The sequence below is a fragment of the Pleurodeles waltl genome, chromosome 2_1, assembly GCF_031143425.1.
Source record: "Pleurodeles waltl isolate 20211129_DDA chromosome 2_1, aPleWal1.hap1.20221129, whole genome shotgun sequence".
Taxonomy (NCBI): Eukaryota; Metazoa; Chordata; class Amphibia; order Caudata; family Salamandridae; genus Pleurodeles; species Pleurodeles waltl.
In genome coordinates, this window is record NC_090438.1 from 301,273,451 (window position 1) to 301,299,060 (window position 25,610).

Genomic DNA, 25,610 nt, shown 5'->3' on the forward strand with positions numbered 1-25,610 from the left:
GAGTTTAGTTTTCATATATCAAGCTTGTGAGAGAACACGCTGATTGCAGAGGCCCCCTAACTTTTTGCCCCCATGTTCCACTTTTTGCTGGTGTTTTCCTGACTCTGATGGTGCCCTGGGTACTGCTAACCAGTCCCAGGGCCTGTGCTCTTTGTAAAATCAGTATGCAAATTAGGCTAATTATAATTGGCTAAGTCAACCTACCTATAAGACCCTAGTGTATGGTAGGGCATGGAGGTTTAGGGACCCCAGCGTAGGTAGTTCCCCCATAGGTGCACTGCTGAGGTGCCCAGTGTCATTTTAAAGGCAGGCCTGCCTTGCTGGCTGCTTTTAAATTAAAGTTACATGCAAATTTGACTTTGGAATTAAAAGTAGTTCCAAAGTCTTAAACTACCTTACTTTTACATATAAGTCACCCGTAAGGTGTGCCCTATGTGTCCCTAGGGCTGGGTGCCATGTAACTATAAACAGGGACCTTATAAAAATAGTTTTATCGGCCCTGGTGAGGTAAAACAGCCAAATTCGTTTTTCCCTCATTGTAGTGAATGGCCTCCATAGGCTAGAATGGGGAGACTTTATTTTAATTTTAAAAGTCCCCTTAAGTAACAGATAGAAGAAGTTTGGTATCAAATTAATTGTTATAATAAATCCCACAACTTTCAGTTGTGGGATTTAATATAAAGTGTTCAGGTAAAGAGTTTTAAACTTTACCTGAAAAGTTGCCAACTTCAGCCCTGCAATGTTTTTGCTGCTGTGCTCTGACTGGCCAGTCTCTGGCAGCCTGGCTAGGCTGCCTTGATGTGGTCTGAAGTGGCCTGGCTCCACACAAAGAGATGTGCCTGGGGAAGGAGATCTCCCCTCAGCAGATGGTGAAGCAGGAAGGGGAAGGGCTGCCAAACTGGTCTTCAAAAGCAGAGAAGGACATTTGGAGCAACCCAGCAACACCCTCACATCCTGCAAACCCAGACAATTAGGTGCCCCCTTGATTAGATTAGGAGAGGGCAGGAGAGGGATGTGTTTAGGATTTTTACCCACACCAGTGGGTGGGCTCAGCCAGATGTAACCTCCAAAAATCACTTTTAGCCATGATGGATTTTTGAGGAATGTTGCTCCCTGGGATTGATTTTTGCCACACTTCCCAAGAAGTGGTCATCACAGGGGGAAGGACCCTGCACCTGATTGGTTTTTCACCCAGGAGCAGGGATAAAACTGGCAGACCTGCACCCACACCTACACAGGAGAAGAAGGACTGCCCTGCTGGACCCCTGACCTGCACCTGGACACTGCACTCTGGAGGACTGCACCAGCTGCACACTTGGGTTTCACCACTAAAAGGACTTTATCTGTCTTCTACTGCTTCAAGAAGGGACTCCCTGTTTGCTACAGGTACAAAGGAGCTGCCCACAGTCCCCTGCATCAAGTCCTGCAAGCAGAGCCCAGCTGACCAGCGTCCAGTGGCCATTTGAGGATTCTGACCAGGTGCATTCTGGGAATTGTTGTCCCAACTCCCAAGGAGCAACTCAGAGCTTCCGGAACCTTAGATCAAGTTGTGGACACTTCAAGGACACAAAAAGGACCTCTGGAAGAAGATCCAGAAGTTTGGAGACATCTGGAGCAACTCCATAAGTTGAAGAGGTGCATTGTGGGAGTTGCAGTCCCAGACCCCAAAAGGCACACCAGAGCCTCTGAACCCTTGGCTGGTGCTGTGGACCACTTTCCTGAATCAAACACTTCTGAAAGTAGGTGTGACAGTGTTACCTCATGGGTGGCCTGAACTCTGGACTTTGTTCCTTTCCAGCCTGACCTTTTTAACCCTTTAAACTCTAGTTGCTTCTATGCGCTATAAAGCAATAATTCCTTAAAAAAATCATATCTCCGGTTCCCCTTATCCAATTTTATTTGTTTTGGTGTCATTTTAAAGATAAAAATATAATCTATTTTTATAAATTGATTTGGGATTTTTAAACTGTTTCCTGTGTTTTATTTAATTACTGTTTTGTGATATTTGAATGCTTTACGCTTTGTCTTCTTAGTTACGCCTTGTCGCTCGTTGCCAAGCTACAAAGGTTTGAGCTAGGTTTAATTTACTGAGACCTAACTGGACCTAAGTGGAGGTTAGTGGCCTATTGCTAAGTGTAGGTACTTACTTGCCCTTACCAATAACCCATTTTCCAACAAAGTTGCAACCTTAATTATTTAGGCTACATTGTCCACTCATCTACTGGTCCATCGACCCACACAAAATCTGCATTCAACAAAAAAAAAACATAAATTCACAAGCCTTCCAGCCACCCATTGAGCTAATGGTCCACCAACTGACACCACCATCCTCCTCTCCATGCATTTATTCATCTATCCATACAGTCATTCACATGCCTCCACAAACAAAACATGACATGACCTATGTATTTGTAAGCCCATGTTCACCACTTGGGGCATCTGGTGCCAAAATAACAGATGTTTATACTCAACCTTCCGTATGTAACCATTTTAGTTGCTCAGCCATTCATGCTCTTACAAGTCCAAACAACCATACTGAAATGTGCACATCAAGTCGGATGATGCTTGCACTGCTGTTACAGTCTGTGCTGTACCTTTTTTTCGAGATAAGAGGCTTCACTGATATTTCCTGGGTTATACCTGTTCTGTAACCGTAGGATGCTTGTACTGCTGCTATAGTGCTGGGGAAGGAGGTTTCCTCTGTTACCAAGCTTTGCCTATTTTGTGAAGGAGGGAAGCTTGCACTTCTGCTCCATGGGTAATGGAAGCCTGCACTGCTGATGACCAGCTGAACGTGTTGTGTAAGTGATGGTTTTCTGAAGATGGGAAGCTTGGAAAACTTGCACTGCTAATGCCCAGTTGTACTTTTCCATGAGTGACACTTGCTTGGCTAATAGAGTGCTATACCAGATTTTGCGAGGGAGGAAAGCTTGTACTCTCATGTTTTAGAAGCATTAACCACATCCACTCTTGAGTAACTGTCTGTGGTGTGATATGGGTGCATCTGACAGTGAATTCTAACCATGATTGTTAGCATTCAGTAGGTGTCTCTGTGTTCTTTAAAGATCTGCAGGACAGTTGCTACCTTTCTCAGAGAGGAATACCCAAACTTTCTATGTATGGTGACTTTATGGAATGAAAAGGAGATGTTTTTACATAGCAGTTTGTCTAAAACCCTCTGTATTCTTTTTATTTAAGGTAGCAATTGTACCTCTGTTTGCATTACAAATACATAGGAAGAGTCTGGACAGCTCTAAAATACGTTTAACCTTTTCATTTAGTATTAGCTGCTTTCTGTGTATATTCAAGTTTGCAAAAATTGCAATGATTTTTGTTACTTTTTTTAAATTTGACTTTGCATGAAAATACTGGCCCAACCAATTTTTTTATTTTTATTTCTCTGATGTGTTATGCTATGTTATGTTATTATGTCGGGTTCCAGTTCAGAATGTTGGGAGAATCCAGACAAGAATCAGGGTATAAGATTAGTACAGCAAAGTGAGTTAAGGTGTGAGACCCAAGATGAGAGGGTCCTTACGTGGCATGCAGGCTTGTTGCCTAATCAAGTGCATTGTAATTTGCTATATAATAACAATAGAAGAAGGTGCGTGGATGGAAATAATGGTAGTCTAAGTGTAACTGTAGTTACTGAAAATATTGACCCACAGTGGCAGAATAGTTTTGAGCCCCTTGTAAACCCTTGTGATAATTATAGGAGGGGCGAATTGAGTGCCGTGGACTAGGAGTTAAGCCCGTCGCACAGCCATTTGATTCTTTCCTGGAATTAGGGAGGTTATAAAAAACATTTAAAACAAGGCTTATTTAAAGGAGAGTTTGAAAAGTGTGATATAATGTGTTTCCAGGAAACTTGGTTGTGCGACGAACTGGATCCAGTAGATGGTTTTATGAGACTCTTCAGGGGAGCAACACGGCAAGGGTTAGGTCACCCATCAGGGGGCCTAATATCCTTAGCTTCAACAAGAATAGCGAAGAAGAAGGTGCCAAACGGTTAATAATACTCAATGTATATATACAACAGGGGAATTTGTATGATTATGACATTCAGCGGGCCTATTCGAGGAAGATCTGGAATTATTGAGTATTGGAAAATCAGGATACTTGACCCTAATGTTGGGAGATTTTAACCACAAACTTGGTTTCCAGAGAATTGGAAGGGTGCCATGATAAGACCAATTTATAAAAAGGAGGACCCATTACAACCAAAAAACTATCGGCTGATAAGTTTATTAGACGTAGGTGAAAAGGTATTCACAAAGATATTGCTGGGGTTAATTAAAGAATGGGCAGAGGAAAATGATTTGATACCTGTAGAACAAGGCGGATTTAAGGAAGGGCATTTGACTATTGACCACTGCTTTAGTCTGTGGTCTTTAGCAAAGAAATCAATGAAAATGCGAGGAAACCTGTTCTTTTGTTTTGTGGATTTTCATGCTGCGTTTGATTTGGTAGATAGGAAATTGCTATGGGACATGCTAAAACAGCTAGGGATTGATTTGGATTGATTATATCTCCTTCAGGGTCTGCACTCACAAAATTGGGCCCAAGTAATTTTGGACACGAGTGGCTCATTGTCAAAAAAGATTCCTATAAAGAACGGTTTGCGCCAAGGTTGTGTGTTGGCACCAATATTATTTACATTATTTCTGTCAGACCTGCCCGGGTTGCTGCAGGAGGTTAAAGGCCTAAGCCCAAAAATAGATGGCATACATGTTTCTTGCCTATTATATGCTGATGATTTAGTGATAATGGATATGATAGAGTTAGGTCTACAAAGGAAATTAGACATGTTCCTCTCTTATTGCCAAAGGAAAAAATAGTAGTAAATTTAGAAAAAACAAAAATTATGTCCATAGGATTATTTTGCGTACCGGCTAGGAAGTGCAAAACTAAAGTAGGTAAAAAAATATAAGTATTTAGTCATGTGGTTTGGCTCAGACTTGAGATGGAAAGATCATATTGAAGCCCTAAAAAATAAAGCTTTATCATTGGTCTGGGGATTGAAACAATTTAGTAGCAAATATGGGGGTCCTTCCCTCCAGCTGGTTATTTCTGCTTTCAATGCCATGGTGCGTCCCCACGTTTAATATGGGGTGGAAGTCCTAACACTCTCAGGGAAATTAAATTGGGAAATAGAAGAAAGTTTTTGCGTAAAGCGTATGCTATCGTTACCTCCGTCGAGTATGTTACAAGCTATAAGAGTAGAATGTCAAATGACAGCTTGGACTTACCAGGGACTGCAAGCAGCGCTGAGGTTTTGGTTAAGCATAAGAGACGAGGGGAGCTGTAAGATCGCAAGCTTGTGTAAAAAAGAAATAACAACAAGCAAATTGTATTGGGTGCTACAAGTGAGGGGGTGGTTAGAGAAGATCTGTGTTCTCTTGGGCTTACCGGGTCATCAGTGGTGCGGTGCACAGATCCCAGAACAAAATTTACGGACAATAGTGAAGGAAAGGGCAAGAAAAATAGATCTGAAGTATTTAGAGTGTAAAATCTCAACTCAGGCTACGGTGGAGGGATGGAGGAACCCGGAAAAATTTCCCTCTATAGGCTCTACCTAACCCAAGATTAAGGGACGCAGTGTTAAAATTTCGAATTGGACTGAATCCAGGCTATATGGACTCTAAAGCAAAATCATTGCTCACGGATACCCAGGGCTTATGGACATGTGGCTTACAACAGAAATTCAGTATGCAACACCTACTTTTGGATTGTTATTGGTTTTTAGAGGTGCGTAAGAAGTTTTTAAAACCAGTTTTTAAGGAATATAATATTATTCATCGGGATCAAGCGCTTAGGCTACTAATAGACATGAGATTTTTTAATGTAACTTGTGCACTAGGCCAATTTCTAATAGGATTAAGAGGGGTTTTAACTGAACTTATAGTGCCGGGTATAATGTAGGGCGTAAAGGTGAACAAAGAGTTTGAAATGGCACAAATAGATTGTTTAAAAAAAACAACAAAAAAAATCTTTCTTGCAGTGGGTCATGGTAACATGGAAAATTTGCCATATATTAAAGAGGCCTGAGGCAAAATGCAGAGCACTTTAAATCGGAAATTGCACTTTATGTCACTGTAAGGATCTGAGTCCCATTAGAAATGTATGTGGGATAATTTAGTTAGCATGTAGTCTTTTAAAGAATCATTAGGAAATTAAATTGGCTGAAGGCTGAAACAACTTAATGAATCATGCAAGTGGAGTCTGATAATAAGAATTAGAATGAATTATGAATTCTGCATGTGAATGTATTATGTAACAGGGAATTTCCTTTTTTAATGAATTTTGTATAATCAATGGTTTATGTATAGGATTTTTATGATGAACTTTGTACATTCTATTGTTTTTATACTTTTAAGGTTTAAGCTAAATAAAATAACTTATGACTGACTGACACCCTTACACTTCAAAGAGTTTTGCCCACACAAAGGAACCTGACATCAGGCCTAGCCTACCCTTTTTCACCCCCAAACAGTTTGAAGCCTTGGCCACAAAAAGGGAAAGAACTTCCCAGAACCAGTGCTGGAGTAGGTCAGGGAATATCCCACACAAAGGTTGGTATAAAGTTTTAAATATTGGATGTGCAGAGCTACTCATCAGAACACTCCTGGACCTACAGAAAATTCAGACAAGGATTGCCCTGTAACCAGAGGACTGCCCTGCTGTCTGAAGGAGGAAGATTGGTTCTGCTTGCCTTGGCCCAAGGTTACCCGGAAACACTTCAAGGACTAGTTAGCTATATTCCTGTGTGAGCTACAGGGACACAAGCTTCAGAGGCCTCCCTGCAACTACTCAGCTGCCCAGCTGCAATTGTACCTGACTGGACCTGCTTGAGCCCTGTTGCTGGCCTCTGCTGGAGTGGGCCCTGATCATCAAGAGATGCCCCTGAGATTGTGGACCCTGGGCTGGCATCAGTGGAAGCTTCTCAAAGAAGAAAAAGTGAAAATTCTAGTCTGGGATCCTTGCGACCCTGACAAAAACTCTGCAACACACATGACAACCACAACACAGATCTCTAGTGAGACCTTTTCTTCCTACTGACATCAACCATCTGTGACACTCAGCAATGGGGGCCTGCGCTACATGCTACAGCTACAACAGCCCACATCGAATGCCAATGTGAAGCTCCAGTGATGACCAGATCTTTGCAGTACAGCAACAACCCTCTCTGAAGCTTGACCTGCTCTTTATGCGGAAAGCCTCTTCTTTGCAGCATCCTCCAATGTGAAGGGAACTCATCATGCCAGACTGAAGATGGTAATTTGTAAGTTGGACTAACTTGTTCCCTGTATCTGACGCACACTCTTTCTTGGTTTGCCTGAACTTGGGACTTCCTCCTGATCTACGGTGACCGGATGACAGCAAGTGGTGCTTTGTGCTTTTAGGTGCTCTTGAAAATTTCAGGTTCTAATTATTGGACTTTTGTCATTCTGTTATCATTTTGTTTATTGGAACCTACTCTATTTTTTGGAATTGATTTGGGATTTTGTCTTGTGTTGGGTTTTCACTTCAGTGCTGTCAATGTGCTACATAAATACTTTAGACATTGCCTCAACATTAAGCCTGACTGCTTTGTGCCGAGCTACCAAAGGTTAATGCACAGGTTAATTTAGTGACTTTTTGTTGCTCGCCCTGACACTGACTGTGGTTGTTGCTTGAGTGGACTTCTGCCCCTCTCAACAAATAACTTAAATTTTTACACTTAGTATTAGGTTCTAATTATGAATATACATTTGCAGAGATCCCGATCCTTTGTTTTGCACTCTCAGATATCATTTTGCATGCATTTCAGTTGGACTTAGGTGTGCAGACTTGTTGAGAATTATGCTACGAGTGTTTTGAAAACTATGCATGAGACACACCTAAAGCCATATTTGTTGTATTTTTCAGGTATTTGTTTACTCTCCAAATTAAAAAGGATTTGGCGATAGGACGGCTTCCTTGCAATGACAATAGTGCCGCATTATTAGTGTCACATCTTCTGCAGTGTAAGTAAAAGTGAAATATCATTCTATCTATGATTTATGCATCTTAACTAATGAATGTGTTTAATTCACACTGCCAGATTGAATGTCATAGATAAGATCTTTAAGAGAAGTGAATCCCAAAAATATCTAATACTTTCATAAAAAGTGTAAAAAATGTATTAGGAGCCTTCTGGTAATTAGTTTACAATAACAAATCTGTAAGTATCCCCTTATGTTTCAGCTAAATGTTCAGTATTTTGACAATTTACAAAGGTTTTTCGGCGTACACACGGAAACTGCAATAGACTCTGGTTCCCAGTAGTGCACCTGGAAAGCCGTGGTGTAGAGTTCGTATGTGCAAATGTGTGTAATGTACATTTACACATGAGACTAGATTCTTCTTTCTGCAGTAAAATCATGAAACATACATCCACTACTTCATTTTCATTAGTGCCTGCACGCTGTAAGAATATGCCCATATTTATACTTTTTTAGCGCCGCATTTGCGCCACTTTTTGACGCAAAAGTGGCGCAAACTTACAAAGTACAATTGTATTTGCGTACAATTTGCATCAAAAAGCGGCGCTTAAACGGCGCAAAAAAAGTATAAATATGGTAGGAATCTACAATGTAAGATCCAGTTCTCGTCCATTAAGTCGATATAGCACACAAAAGCAGCCAACTGCCAACACTTGTTTGGTCACAGTATTGTCAAAAGCGTAACTTCATCAGGGCTCTAAATTCAATATAAAAAACAGCTTAGTACTTTGATATCTGTTGTTGAAGACTCTAAACACCAATCGTGAGTCACAAATACCTAAAGTATATACAGTATGCTACCATGAAAAGCTATAGTCGAAAAGATGTATTCTGTCTAACAGTAACATCAAATATTAATTCTCAAAGTCTTACAAATGACAGGCAATATTGGAAATACTGCATGCAGCGGAGGTAATTCCCACCTTGGAGGGTGTGGAGTGGTCACTCTCCCCCAGTTGCCTTGTACATTTTCTAGTTACAATTGAGCACCAACAGTTTCTCTTTCCACTCTTAATTTTTTCATACATCGGTTACTTTTTTAAAACACACATTCTGTTTTACTAAATTGGATTTAAATAAAAAAGAAAGTTGAAAATACAGTATTAAGTGAAATACAGCATTTACATCAGAACTGCAATTAATCTGATGTCTTCTTGAACGTCTTCTCAGATAGGTGGATAAGCGTTGATGATGTGTGCTGGGGGAGTATGCAGTGTGATATGCAGATGGGCTTACATGAGTTATCTGAAGCCTACATATTGTAAGACTGTTGCACATTGGAAGGATCTAAAGGGCCATAGGTGTAAGGTTAATTACATACTCACTTGTTGAATAAGTGATTTGCCTAACGACAGAAACATCTTTGCATTGCATGCTGGAGTAAATAGAAAGAGAGTTGACCTGACCTTCACTGGCATCCCTGGCTAAAAAGTCAGTCTCTGTCTCTGGTTCCCAGGACTATTCCTGGAAACCAACTGTGTATTTTCACAGATAAAAAATGTGCATAATGTGCATTTACACATGATAATAGATAGTTCTCTCATGAAGTGGCAGTAAAATTATGAAAGAAGGAGGGTTGTCCTAACTTTCACTGGCATCCCTCCCTCAAAAGACTTGTTCCAGGACAGTGGGGGCCATTTGACTCCAATGAATATTGACATCACTTGGCCTTATTTAGAGTATGGCAGAGCTGGTGCTGTACAATGACTATAGTGAAGAACCCCGTCAACCAACTTCCTGTTTCACCCACTTTTTAGCTTTGGCACTGGCAGGATTCTGTTTTCCAAACGAGTGGAAACCTTAGACAGATGGCCCACCGATTAGGTCTGAATACCACAGATCGTCTGTCTTATTTAGGGTGCACACTGCCAGGGAAATCCTGCTGGTCCCAAGCAGGAAAAAAACAGGTATGCCCCCCCACACACGGGGAGAATGTTTCCAGCATCTCAGGTACATTTTTTGTTTTGAAAAAACAAACTACCACTTTTGGGATTTGCAAAAAACTTTGCTGTGCAAGTTTTTTTCAATATTGTGCCTACACAGCACTGTTACATTGCCTTCAAAGGAGCTACTATGATGGTGGCTTGTCTGAAGGCACACAGATCTCTGTCTCTTTAAATATGGTAGGCAGTAGTCTGTCAGTGATAGTAATACATCCCTTCATTGCCCTGGGTGAATGGAATGCAGCCCATGAGGGTCTAAATGAGGCCCTTAGACTGTTTTATGATTGTTGTGGTCATCATTAGAGATTTGCAGATGGGTTACTCCATCACAAATGCGGGATGTAGCCTTGGCACCATATTACAAGTGTCATAGGATATAATGCACTTGTAATATGATGGATGGGATATCCACCAAGTATCCCATGCTCCAAAATTTAAATAAGGTTGTTTTACCTCTGAAGCATGCAAGTGCAAGGTGTTGAAAGGTCAAACATTAGGCCTTTGGGACTAGTCTGGAACTATACTATACCCCACAACACCTATTACAACCTGACTTGTTTTTTGGAACTAGTCCTCAAGAAACTGCATTCACAGAAAATGTGGAATCTTTAATCAAATTCTTTCACTTTTGCAGATTGTTTAATTTGCAGGGAACTAGCAGTGTTGATCTGGGATGGTGCAGTCATATATAAGTGCTTGTCCAACTCAACCAACACCTCATATCACCGGGTCAGATCATCAGACACTTGATTTGAGCCTAACTTGGTCACTAGGTAAATTTTGCCATTTTATAAAGATTATACCAATTTATTCTGACCTGTAACGAATGTTTCTTTACAAAAACTGCATTCAGTGTTTAGTATCTCTTGAAACGTTTAACCTGTTTTCAACATTCTTGTAGCATTTTGCCCAAATTGCGGGATGTACCGTAACTAAAACAAACACTACATCCTGTTGTTTTCCTTAGGTAAATGTTGCCTGGTCAAACCTGCCAAAATTTACAGGGTTTGGGGCGAAGGTGGTGTGCAAAGTATGTACCATGGTATAAAGATTTTGGTACAGCATGCACTAAAATCAGCAAGGTATGCTCTGTTTGTCAGCAGTAATTGTCACATCTAATAATTCCAAACACTTCAGTGTTCCAATGTGCTTGGTGCAAAGGTCAACTAATAAATAGGGTCTAATAATTTAACATCTTAACTCAACTTGATTAACTGGATTTTTGGTTAGGTGATTGTGTTAGATATAATACCTCAGTCCTATTTCTGTGGAGGTTTGCTTGCTGTCCATGTCAAACTTCCATGGCAAGCCAAAGGTACAATTAGGAAAAATGATTGCTTCTTTATGGAGCATTTTGTTAAGGCAGCGTGAAAAAGGTCCGTCTATCCAGAGAGTGACACCCTCTCCTGCCAGTCGGATTTCCTACAGTACCAACCACTAGAACATTCACAATAACAATACATTTAAGGGAGAGATTAAATCATAACTAACCAACATAGAAACAAAGAAATAATAGAAAATAAACTAAAAGGTTGAGAGGAATAAAATAATTGACAAGCTAGGATGAAATGGAAAAGAATATATCACACGTGAATCCTGGAAATGTAAAATTAATATATCATAAAGACTGAAAAGAATATTGGAAACAGATCGACCAAACCTCTTTAAAATGTAGGAGGAAGGAAGGACAAAGTGAGCAAGAGAAGAGAAATAGAGGAGGAGTTTATTGTTTATAAAAAGGAAAGTGCCGGGGGTGTTTGAGTAGAGTTATATGCATCTTCTCGCATTGGATCAAGAAAAAATACCTGGATGATAGCAACAATAGTAGAACAACTTGGCTATTATGTTCGATGGTGGGTTCTGGCTGAAGTTGTTTATGCTGCAATAAAATGTGGCTTCTGAATATCCTGAAAAGCAACAAAAAAAACAGTAACCTGCTCTCAACTAGAACTCCTAGGTTAGGTTTTTAGTCTTGGATAAAAAGATAACGCAAACTTGACTTGTAACATGTATTATTTTTTAGGTTTGGGCTATATAAAAAAACAAAAATTAAAAAATGGGTTTGTGATACTTCTGAACTTGGGTTCTTCTTTTTGATTCTATTATCATCTGTCATCTGACCAAGTTGGCGTCAAGGTGGGTCTACTCAGGCACTAAACATTGAATGCTTTGTTATCTCATCCGTGGTTGCAAGACTTTGTGAACCTGTGTTGCAACGGATAAGCAGGAGGAAATGGCACCGTTTGGTTATGAATCACAGGGTGTTGCAATTCAGTCGCAGGAAACAATGCCACTTTGAAAGGAGTAAATAGTGTTGTGACTAATCCGAGACAGAAAGATAGCACTTGGCAGTTGACCAGAGTTCACGTCTTGCCAAATGTCCCTTATTGGATTTCTTCATGAATATTAAAGATACACATTAAGTCCTGAGATTCAGCTATTATTTTGTGAAAATGGTATTGTCAAAGATTTTCTCATGCGGTCACCCCAAGTGCCCTGAAGTGCCATAGGTGTCCACTGCAGAGCCGGAGCTGCCGCTATCATTCATGAATCTTTCTTTGGGATAGTCCCCATGTCAGTCCTTTAGCTTTCTACAGTGCTCCAGGGCCCCCTAACAAGGTTTGTGCATTATACATCATAGCTAGCCATTTCTTTTAATTAGGCAGAGTTGTTGATTGAGTGATGATTTTCCTTTGCGTTCTCGTTCTTTTAGTTCAGCATTCAACACAAACTACTATAATTCAATGGAAATGATGTCTGATGGGTAACATGCCTGCAACGGATTAACGTGATACCTTCTTCTTGTCATGGCTGGAGTGCTAAATCTAAAACTATCACTACCATACCAATATCATCCGAATGCAAATTCTATGAAAGATGCACTGGAAATATAACAGTGGCCTACACTGCCTTGGCCCAGGCCAGCGAATGGCAGGTGAGCCACTGGTTGCCCCTACACGGGGGTGTGGCAAGGCCTTTAAGCAGTCGCCTGTGCCTTTTGCTTCACTGGTCTCTCACAAGTAGACGAATGCGCACTAGCAGATCTTCTTTCGTGCAAAATGTACAACTATCCAGTCACTGCACAACTAGCGAAGTCATTAAGTTCCAGGGTCGCATCATGAAGATGTGTGCTGGTTCAAATCGGACCTGGTGCCTCGTAATATGTATTTACACTCTCTAAAGTGTATGCATTTAACTCAGAATGTCTGAGAGGTAGTACACGAAACATAAAAAGCATACCTCAGAAACACAGAGGCAACCACTGATCACTGTTTGGTACCTGTGCTGTCTGCAGGTAATGTATGCCATTTAGACATTGTAAACATATAAAAACAGGCACAACTCACCTCTGATCTGATCCAGTGAACACAATCATGATATGGCCCCTATGTTATAAAATCAATTATGGGGCTACATTCTGGAAAGTTCTTGTTCAGATTATAAAATAGATCCAGCCCTTTGGTTGTGCAAGTGTGTTTTCTTTCACTGTTTGCCAACCAAGTGACAGCATTGCAAAAAAAAGAAATGCAGAGACGGTTAAAGGGAGAATGGTGGCTTGGTCAGTGAGTACATCAGAGTACTGGAACTAACATGACAGGGGAAGAAATGTGAGAGAAATAGGTAATTGGGGTGAAGGGCCTGCACCAGCAAAAGAGATGAAAAAAAAAACCCTCACATCTACATGAGAGAGAAGGAAAAGTGGCCAACAGATATTTAGGAAGGCTCAAAGGAAAAAGAGCATACATTGGTAAATGTAATAGATTTCGCCTATGTGAATAATATTATTTATTTTTGGTTGTAAGTTTTAGCTTGCTGAACAGATGTGCAATATAAATTACTGAAACTCCATAAAAGTGTTATGACGTGTTCATTGAGCTGAAAGCCCTCTTCGTGAACCCTTTCCACTATTTTCACATCACCAATGACTGCCATCTCCTTCATGCATTGGCAATAATTCTTGCCAGCAAAAAAAATAGCCTCTGTTTTAATCACACATTCAGGACTATCACACAACATCTTCCCTAGATCATATGGACCCAAGCAAGTGTTCTATTAAACACATACATAGAGAAGACAATGGTAAAAGTCCAAAGTGCAGTGTTTAAGAACTTAACTTTCCTGACTCCGAAATAGCAAACAATGAGCCAATGATCCCTAAAATAAAAAATATAAAAAAATAAAAGAACAAGTTCTTAAAGGTAGGTGAATACAACCGGACTCAAAAAAGTCAAGCATCACCAGGAAAACCACCACAGACAACAACCTGTTAGCAATACTTCAAATGTTTGCACAACACAATGGCAGAGAACAGGCTCAGAATCCCACTGAGATACGGCCTGAGAAGTTTGGCTTTGGCATACTCGAATAAGCTCATGAACTAAACTTGCAAAAAGCTGTGAAATGCTCTCACCCTGCACAAAGTGGAAAAACAGTGACCAGTCATGGAATTGTGATGCACAAAAAAACTCGGAACTTACAAAGAGGAGTGTAGCCTATCAAGAGTAAAGGAGAGGCATGTTAGGCCTTACAGGGTGACATGTAACACTACGGAAAAGAGGAACTTTATCTGTTTGCGTAATGCTCCCCGTTCTTGAAGTAGGAAAGTACTACATTCAGAAAAATATGAACTGACCATGCAAGTTCTATTCACAATTGACAGAATCACGAAATTGTGCTAAAAAATATAAAAATGTTCCACTGCAGAAATTATAGGCACCAATTTGTACTTTATATGGAACGCGCATAGGTGTTCAAACTCACATGTGGGCTGCAGAAAATGTAAAAATTGCTGAAATGTCTTTCAGAAATTAAAAAGTAAGTCAATGTCCATGTTCAATCAGTAAGCTAATAACAACAGAGGAAACAGGAATGCTGCTATGAATGAGTCGCTCCTGGAATTCTAGCGAGCAGGAGAACCACAGAAATGAAAACGCTTGCCTACAGGCAGGTAACCAAGGTGTACATGAAAATAAATCATGTAGAGATGACAGAGCAAGCAGTTTCTGTTCGGAGTAAGAAACAAGCAGCATCTTGTGAGTGAATAAGCGGGTAAGCAATGCACACCTGTAAATTCACCATGTAGGCAGTGACTGTCCAATTGGGGAACAAGCAGAGAAGTGTGCACAGTGTGCTGCAGTAGACAGTGCCCACTGCCGGGAGGGCATAGCCAGGAGAAGGTAAAAATAAGAGATAAGAGGGTGTATAAGACAATAGAAAATGAAAAAGAAGGACCACCAGAGTGGGCTTATTGAGGGTAAAGCTGAGGTTTTATCCAAACACACAGATCAATCATAAAAAACGACGGGAGCGTTGAAAGAGAAGCAGTCTCTTCTCTTAATATAAGATTTATATTAAATACAATTAATTTCACAAGCAAACACTGTGCAGGCGAAACCCAAAATTGGAACTGGAAGGGGAAGCCAGGTGTGTTTACGAGGGAGAAAGGGGAGTTTGGTGCTTGTTTAACAGTACAAGAACAAGTGATGATCAAAAGGGTATATATAAAAGGAAAGAACAAAACCAAAGAGAGAGTGTTCTATCTGATGCTAGAGAAACTTACACAGCCTTGCATGACCCTTGCCGTATTAAGCAATAATTGTGGTACATGGCTTTTTCTCTTGAAGTCGTTGAATGGTGCTCAAAAATGTTAAAAACTTGTGGGGCATATTTACTAACATTTTGCATCATGTTGTGCCACTTTTCTGGTGCAGAAATGTTATCAGATATTTACAAAGCCACACAAGGAGTGATTTACTCCACTTTGTGTGGCTTTAAGAAATGTAACGCACTGCAGCTGCTAAGCCTGCATTGCGTTACATTTAATTCTGGGAGGCATTCCATGGATGGAACACGGGTGTTTCCATGCATCGACCCATGGATTCCACACAATCCTAGATTTATAAAGGTTTGTAATCCTGGAATTGCATGCAATCACTACACCTACCAGAGGATGGCTCGACAAGGAGAAAACTCTTTTGTTCTCCTCTTTAGTTCCTCTTTCTATGACGAATGATAATGCCTCAAGAAATTATTTTTGTGCAGGGAGGTGTCCCTTCTTGCACACAAACAATTCTGGCCCTGGTTTATACTTTTTTGTGCCACATTTGCATCATTTTTTGACACAAAAGTGGCGCAAACTTACAACATACAACTGTATTTTGTAAGTTTGAGCCACTTTTGCGTGAAACAATAACGCTAATGCAGTGCAAAAAAAGTATAAATCAGGGCCTCTGTGTGTAATGCAGGCACCCTTGCACCGTGGTAATGCAGTGCAGCAAACTGCCATGCTGCACTGTGTTGCATGAAAGATTACTAACTCTAGCCCAAGGTGTTTTAATGCAGCATGATATCAAAGAGTGGATTAAAGTGGTCTACTGTTCATTACCATGCAGAACATTGAAATTGCATTTTGGTCCTGAAAGTAGAATCCCAGTTTTATCAGACAAATGTTATTGAAAAGGTTTGATGTAACATCTAGAAAACTCTGGCCTGTAACTCAAAGCATCCTTTACAGTGCCTTTCTTATAAAATGATCCTAGTATGGTATCACACACAGGTTTAGCAGGTACTCTCCTGAGAGGGCAGCAGATCTAAAATATTTCAAGCACAGAAAACCAGAAGGGAGTGTTATAGTTGGACTTTGCCCTCTCTATAGGGTCACCCTCAAAATTCTTACCTTCACCCCTCCTGTTTTTCCAAATTTGTTTTTGTTGGCATTAGGACTCTGTGCACGTTACTACTGCTACCCAGTACTAAAGTGCTTTTTCCATAAAATGTTTTAAAATTGGCTTATACTGGATTGGCATATTTAATTGTTGTATGAGTCTCTGGTTAAGTGGTATTCCATATATACAGGGCTGGTAAATTAAATGCTGTTAGTTGTCCTGCAGCTTTTTGTGCCACTGACTGAAGTAACCCCTTGAAATATGTCTCAGGCCTGCCATTACAATCTGCTGGCAGTTTTAACCTACCAATGTGACTCTGCAAAATAATACTTTTGCCAAGCCTAAAACTCCCATTTTACTACATATACATCAGCCCTACGTTAGGCCCTGGACTGCTCAGAGGGTGGGGTGCATTTTAAATAAAATGTTGGAAATGTACTTTTAAGATTTACATATCCAAGTAGTGGAAAACCCACAAATTGTTTTTTTCGCTACTGTGAGGCCCACCTCTCCCACAGGATAACATTGGTTCACTTTATTAAGTACTCACCTTTGTTTGGGAGAAGGTAGGAAAGCCATTGTTTGTATCTGAGGAACTGTAATTTAATAGACCAGTGCAGGGAGCAAGGAAATTCCAGACACTTCTATTCAAGAGCACCTCTAGAAATAAATCTCACCTCAAAGGGGCACCAGGCTTAAAAATAGGGCCCAGTTCACTTCTTGATCTGCAGAATAATTTTCAGAGGACTGCCTGCTGCTGTGGCCTGATATCTACTTGAGAGGACTGCCTTGCTGCATCAAGATGGACTGCCTTGCTGCCTGAAGCGTATTCTGTACCCTCTGAAGACAGCACTTTTCTACTTGAACCCAGGACTTTCAGACTGACTCTAAGGGCTAGTTGACAGGCCTCCTGATCAGAGCCTCAGGGACAGAAAAGGCTCTATCCATCATGAACATGCACCTGTACCCAGCCTAAATGACTCCTTACTCTCCAAGTGGTGCCCCTCTAGTCTTGAGCCCTTGAAAGTGGTGAAAAAGGAGCCTAGATAACCCAAATCCATAACTTGGGACTTGGGAAATGTTCTGCCAAAAAGTGGTCTGAGAACCAAGAAGAGACTGCAGACTCCCTGCTCACCGTTCCGCCCAAGGTACATCTGTGCAGCAGCAAATGCTGCTAAGCAACTCCTCGCAGAAGGGGTATTCAACCTTGTCAAGCCATTTTTGGCTGCAGCCTGCAGCTTCATCCTGCTGGAGATTTTCAACTTCCTAAAATAGAGACTTTAACCTTCTCAGACATTTTTCTTCAAAATGTCATCTAAGTCCAAAGGTAAGCAGACCGGGCCTAATTAATTTTGTGTATCTGACCGGCGCTCCATCGCAGTTGGCCATTACATTCGACTTTCCCCCAGTCTTGCGCAACTAGATGTCTGCCATTGGCGCTTTGAGCTTTTAAGCGCCACTTTAAACTTTAAAAATGTATAACTCAAGTTCTAGGTATTATATTTTTGTTGTGAAATATTTCATTAACTTTTACTCTATTTTTCTAAATTGGTATGGGAGTTTTCTTGTTTTGTGTTTTCACTTAATTACGGTTTAAGTGCTGCATAAATTCTTTAGACATTGCCTCTAAATTAAGCCTGACTGATTTTGTGCCAAGTTTCCACAGGTTTAAGTGCAGGTTAATTTAGTAACTTTTTGTGGTTCACCCTAATGAGGAATGTGGCTGTTGCTTAAGAAGGGCTCACACCTTGCTCAACCAACAACCCAAGTTCTCACAGTTATGTTCTGTAATGTTACAACGTTTTGTAGAGTGTGCAATTACCAATAAGGCATCCTGGTGCTAAGACGACCAATTCAGAGGTTTATTGTTCAATTATCTGAATTAACATGCAAACAGGTAGGCTTTTAAGCATTTTCCTGAAGACCTGTTGATTCCCAGTGAAACATATATAAGAGGAAAGGATATTACACATCAAAGAGGCTATACACAAAAAGGATCATCCTCCTAATGTTATTATGCAAATCTTTGAAAGTCGGGTCAGTAAATAGACTGTAGGTGAGGACAGATTTCTGGAGGTGATGTGACAGTCACCAGGTCCTTCATCAATGAAGGTGCTATACCATAAATAGTTTTGTGACAAAGACGGAGGGCCTGGTTTAGATTTCTATGGAGGGGTTACTTCGTCTCAACGGTGACGGATATACTGACCGCTGAAATCTAAATTCAATAGAAACCAATGGTATTTAGATTTCTGCAGATGGAATATCTGTCACCATTGCAACAGAGTAGCCTCTCTGCAAAGATCTAAATCAGGCCCAGAGTGTCTTAAATATGATCTTTTTTTCTACTGGGAACACATGTGGGTTACTGAGGTGACACATTGTGGTAAATTTAACATTAAGCTGACTACCATGTTTTGGATAGTCTGGATTTTTTAATTGAATTTTATGGAAGTGTCAAGCACAATATGTTTCCATAATCTAAGTATGATTCTGTGATTGCACTGATAACTGTGAAGTTGTGAACTGAGGCAATCGAAGAAGGATGGTCTTCCAAGTAAGAAGGCCGCCATGTTTGGGTCCAGGTTGAATGGGGTCCTTGTAGAGAAAGAACTTTTGTTTTTTTGGAGCTGAACTTCAAGCAGTTTTGTTTTTCATCTAAAAGACTACTTCTGGAATGCAGCCAATAAAACTAGATTGTATTGGAGTGGACTCACCATTCATGTTCAGAATCATATTGAGTGTCATCTACGTTGGTCATAAAATCCAGTCCAATTATCTGATTAACCTAACTAGAGGAGCCAAATATACATTAAATAAAGTTAGGCTTCATGATGATCCCTGTGATATGATTTAGAAAAACACCTTATGAAGGCAGGTAAAAAGCATATCTGCAGATGCTCCAATCTTATGATCATTGCGCATGCATACCATAAGTATTGAGCAGTCCCTTCTCTTCATAGAAGAGCACATAAATATTGTTTCCCTCCAAGGCCAGAGATAGTAAAATTGAGATTGTGTATCATTTGACCCTCAACCGCATCACATAATTGACCTCCTGCCCCCTTAGTCCCTGCTCAACCTTCAATTTGTTGTTAAAATACTGGTGAAAGGACAAGGGATGAAATTAAAGAAGGTGTGTCTTGTCACTAAATGCCCTCTTTACCTTCTCTTCCTACCACTGCCTTGATGACCCATTAAGCCAGAGCTAGCAATGACAGTACCATGGATACCAGTGAGCAGCATCTGATATCCCTGGTTACCCCAAATTGACGTTCATTAAGGAAGAAAATGCAGACACTGAAAGAACAATACATAGCTAAAACATTCAAAATAGAACAATGGTAAACTAATCAAGTCTAAATGTCAATGTGCAGAACGTACCTTTTGCCTAGATGCCTTTCAGTTATGTGCCCCCACATACATATGGTATGTTTTTGATGTAACCAGGAGGGAGTCGCATTTGGGCCCTCATTACAACCCTGGCAGTAAATGCCGCTTACCGCCGTGCCGACGTCCGCTAAGATACTGTGACCGCAGCGGTAATCCACCACGGGTATTATGACCCACACAGAGAATACCGCCACAATACAGACACCCACACAAGTCCGCCACATCAAAGGTCAGTGATAAACTGGTGATAGCAAAACCCACACCGTCACGCCAACAGGAATACGCCCACAGTATCACGACCCACGAATCAATGCGGCGGTCTTTCAACCGCAGTAAACCATTGGCGGTACACACCGCCACGCTCAAAATACACACACATATACAAAACCATACCACATTGGACAATTCAAAATACACACACCTGACATATATACACACACCACACCCTCACACTCATACCAATACAAAACACACACCCACATTACCCACAACCCCTTACAATGAAAAAAAAGAGACCAAGCACAGAGAGACAAGCAAAGAGCACACACTCAATCAGAGGCACAGAACACTATCACCCATACATCATCCATGCACATCACAGTATACACTCCGACATATCACCCCCACATCACCTCCCACATCCACACACATTTCACTCACACCTCATCCATGGCTCCCCAAAGACACCCCAGATTTTCTGAGGAGGAGCTAAGGGTAATGGTGGAGGAAATCATCTGGGTAGAGCCACATCTATTCGGATAACAGGTGCAGCAGACATCCATTGCAAGGAAGATGGCACTATGGCGGAGAATCGTCGACAGGGTCAACGCAATGGGTCAGCACCCAAGAACAAGGGATGACATCAGGAAGAGGTGGAACAACCTACGGGGAAGGTGCGTTCCGTGGTTTCAAGACACCAGATTGCTGTACAGAGGACTGGCGGTGGACCCCCACCTCCTCCCCCACAACAAACAACATGGGAGGAGCAAGTCTTGGCGATAATGCACCCTGAGGGCCTCGCAGGAGTACTGGAGGACTGGATTCTGGTAAGTCAAATCTTAATTACTTTATTCCCCCCACCCTACCTGCATGCCATCACATACCCCCACCCTTTCCCTCACTCCCATCACTCCACCAACTCACATATATTCCACTATCACAACCCACCCATCCCAATACCAAGCCCTGCATGCAACAACAATGCATGGACACCCATCACAGACCTGCATGGACACACATCACCACAGCATGCCCAGTAGAGAGACTCACCCAGCCCACATAATCACCACTCACACAAGGCCAAGGCGACAGGGAAAGCACAATTATACAGGGACACACACCCATTGCACAAGATGGCACACACAGATACAATTACAGTGCATTTGCATCCCAACAGGGCCCCTGCCCAACGTCACGGGAGAGGAAGTGCCACCAACATCCAGCCCTCCCCAGAAGAGGCCCACAGTGATGACAGCAGCACTGCACGCCTGGATCACGATGACCAACCTGGCCCTTTAGGGGCCTCTGGACAGTCGGTTACCCTGCTGCAGTCCCAACCCACCACAGAGCCTCCCCCTCAGGAAACACCACCACAGCACCCACCCAGCGGGCCCATACCTCTGTTCCCAGGACACGTCAATCAGCAGTGTGTCCACCACTACAGGGACCCCAGGCAACCCCATAAACACAGGACGATCAGGGACCTGGGGTCAGTGTGCAGTGGGCACACGGTTGAGGGGACAGAGGCACAGGACAACAGAGAATCTGGGAGGACTGCTGTGCGACAGGGGGAGGACAGGCCTAGGGAACCGACCCTCCACAAGGCACTCTCAAACATCATGGGAGTATACCACCATTCCCAGGAGACCATGGGCACGGTACTGCCCAAGTTACAGGAGACCCAGCGGCTGCAGGAGGGACAGTACCTAGAAATCAGGGAGGACCTCACAAAAATCTACACCATCCTGGTCACCATTGCAGGGGTGCTGGCTGACATATAGCAAAACCATGAGGGAGGCAGTGGCACAGCAAAGGGCCCCTGACACTAGCCAAAAAGAGGAACAGCCTTCCACCTCCACCGGTGCTAGTGGACAGGAGGCCCCGCAACAGGACCAACAGGCCACCAGCACCCCACCCAGTGCAGAAGGAGAACCACCCCGCAAACAGTCCCTGCGATCCAGGCAGAAGCCAGAGAACATTGCCAAGACCCCCACCAGGAAATAGGACTCTCCTGCTTGTCACACTTCTGTTCCACTCTGTCACCCTGTCCACCTTGAACTGCCATTGCTCCACTTCCTATGCCCCATTGGACAATGCACCTGTGATACTAAGAGACTGCACTCTACCCTGGACCTTCCTCCACCATCACCCCAGCCCCTTGCACTTACCCGCATACTATTTAGCACACAAAATAAACACCCTTGAAATATAGACCATACTGGAGTCAGTGTAATGATTGGAAAGATGTATTCCTACAACATTCTCAAAGCATTGCAACATCTATATTCAATGAATTATACCACAGGATGACAGTTGGTGGGCAGCAGTACATATAGCAGGAGCCAGAATGGGGTACACAGATCTGAAAAAAGGCAATCCAAAGGGAACAGTCAGTTTCCATAGACAGAGGGTAAGATGCTGCCATGTTCAATGTCCAAAAGTATACTGAAATGTGAAGTTGAGTTACAGTCTTTTACCTGTGTGTCACTGGAAGTACTGCTGTATAATGTTTGTTCTGTTGTCCACATCTTCTTCATCTGCCTCCTCTTCCTCACTGTCCACAGGCTCCACCGGTGCCACAAGACCATCACCAGGCTCATCCTCCAGCATAAAAGGCACCCAGTGTCTCAAGGGCAGGTTGTGCAACATGCAGCATGCCACGATGATCTGCCACAACTTCTTGGGTGAATAGTACAGGGATCCACCTGTCAGATGGAGGCACCGGAACCTGGCCTTCAGGAGGCCGAAGGTCCTCTCAGTAATCCTCCTTGTTCGCCCATGTGCCTCACTGTAACGTTCCTCTGCCCTTGTCTTGGGATTCCTCACTGGGGTCAGTAGCCATGAGAGGTTGGGGTAACCAGAATCACCTGTAAATATCGAGGGACAACTGTTAAACACACACTAACCCTTAGGGACAATCCCATACTCAGACCCCAACATATACTGTGTGGGTACCTGGGCCACACCTAATAGCCACACCCGGTGCCTCTGGAGTTGCCCCATCACATAAGGGATGCTGCTATTCCACAATACATAGGCGTCATGCACTGAGCCAGGATATTTGGCATTCACATGGGAGATGTACTGGTCTGCCAAACACACCATTTGCACATTCATCGAATGATAGCTTTTTCTATTCCTGTAGACCTGTTCATTTCTGCGGGGGGGACAATTGCCACATATGTGTACCATCAATGGCACCAATGATGTTGGGGATATGTCCCAGGGCATAGAAGTCAGCTTTCACTGTGGCCAAATCCTCCACCTGAGGGAAGACGATGTAGCTGCGCATGTGTTTTAGCAGGGCAGACAACACTCTGGTCAACACGTTGGAGAACATTGGCTGAAACATCCTTGAGTGGGGATTCCTGTGGGCTGGCAGATGGCTTATATCAGGTCTGGCTCCAATTGGGCACACAGTTCTTGGATTGTGGCACAATCAACTCTGTATGTGATGATAATGTGTCTGCCCTCCATCGTTGACAGGTCCACAGGGGTCTGTACACCGGAGGAGGCCACCATCTAATCATCTGCCTCAGCGGTTGTAGCCTATGGAGAAGAACGGTGAGCAGAAGGTCATTTCCACAGAGATGGCACAACTGTTTTTGAATGAATGTCACAGAAGCAGTGTGTGAATTAGAGAGTCAGTAGATGTGCCAATATGTGCTGTGACACAGCTAGGTGCCATACCATGTGCCCCCCTGAAATGGCAGCTGCCTGACCTGTGAGGAGGGACATGGGGAAATGAGTTAACTCCACTGGCGTTGTGCTGCATCACGGTAAGCGGTAGATGACCGCCGCTCAACTTTGCATTGGTTATCATTGGGCCCTATGGGTCCCAGGAGCCAATGGCGATGTACGCCAGCGTTGACGGTACACACCGCCACGGACATCACCACCATTTTCTAGCTATTCACTCACTTGCTCCCTGACCATCAACAGGAGAGGACCTACACTGCAAGTGCTGCTGTGTCCTGAGTCTGGAAGCAACAATGGCTAGAGTGTCTGGGGAAAGGGCCCTTGCCTTCACTGCGGAGGAGTTAGAGAAACTGGTGGATCGGGTCCTCCCCCAGTACACGTTACTCTACGGTCCTCCAGACAAACAGGTGAGTACACTGTGAGCATGATGTGTGGGCAATGCCTGTTTGGAGTGGTGTGGATGTAAGCCACATGTTGGGGGGTGCTAAGGTGTCCTGGCCTGAATGCTGCATGAGAGGTGGTCAGTATATGTGCGCCAGTGCATGGGTGGGCAATGAGTATGAAGGTCCGGACGGGTGGGTAATTACATTTTCTGCTGTCTTTTCCCTCTAGGTCAGTGCCCACCAGAAAAAGGGTATTTGGCGTGCCATCGCCAAGGAGGTATGGACCCTAGGGGTCTATCACAAGCGGAGCACCCACTGCCGCAAGAGATGGGAAGACCAGCGCCGCTGGACCAAGAAGACGGGGGATACCCATCACCCCCCTGATGTTCCGCATCCTGGCTGTGGCCTATCTGGAGTTGGATGGGCACTTGAGGGCATCACAGCAGCCACAGGGGGGTGAGTACAGATTCTGATTCCTGACTTTGCAAGCTTTAGGCACTAGCTGGGTGGGGGATGTGGGCTCTGGGTGCCCCTAGCCCAGGGCGATCATGGCAGGGTAGGTCCCTTGTGTGCAGGCTCTGAAGCACTCCTACCCCAATGGTACAAGTGGCCAACTACTACTGGGCAGGGTCCTGTGGGTGTCAGGTGTGCAGATGCTGGTGTTAGGCATTATAGCCCATGTGCTGGTGACTACCTTAGTGATTGGTTGGGCATGGCCTAGTGCATAGGGCAGCTCAGTGTGTGTTAGGTTCGCCAACGGTAGGGGTGTTGCTGACATTGACCAAGTGTATCCTCTGTCTCTCCCCCCCTTTTTGTTTTGTCACCCTGTCCTTGTGTGTATTAGCATCATCTGGCGGAGGAGCAGAGGTACCGGCGACAGAGGGAGCTGCATCCCACATGGCCCATGAGGGCGAATCCACTGAGGGTGAAGGCACCAGTTGGACGGAGGGCGAGGGGAGCTCCATGACGGAGACAGGCGGGGATACCAGTGACAGCGATTCCTCCTCTGATGGAAGCTCCCTGGTGGTGGCGGACACCTCTGTGCCCACCCCAACAACAGGTACAGCCGCCACCCCCCTACCAGCATCGCCCTCCCAGCAGCCACTCAGCGGGTTTCCCGTGCCTGCTCACCCAGGAGGGTGAGCATCTCCTTCGCCCCAGGCACCTTAGGCCCTGCCCCAGTCAGCCCTGCTGCCCTCAGTAAGGAGGCTGTAGACCTTCGGAGATCCCTCACTGTTGGGCAGTCAACCATTCTGAGTGCCATCCAGGGTGTCGAGAGGCATT

The 25,610-nt window shown here is 43.2% G+C and overlaps 1 protein-coding gene across 1 annotated transcript in view; it reads left to right on the forward strand.

The window, feature by feature from the left end:
* Window positions 1–25,610, forward strand: part of FRMD7 (FERM domain containing 7) — a 366,847-nt gene that overhangs the window by 261,529 nt on the left and 79,708 nt on the right. The window contains exon 5 of the mRNA XM_069206026.1: window positions 7,909–8,006. Within this exon, the coding sequence (XP_069062127.1) occupies window positions 7,909–8,006 (98 nt within the window). The remainder of the gene's footprint in view (window positions 1–7,908; window positions 8,007–25,610) is intronic.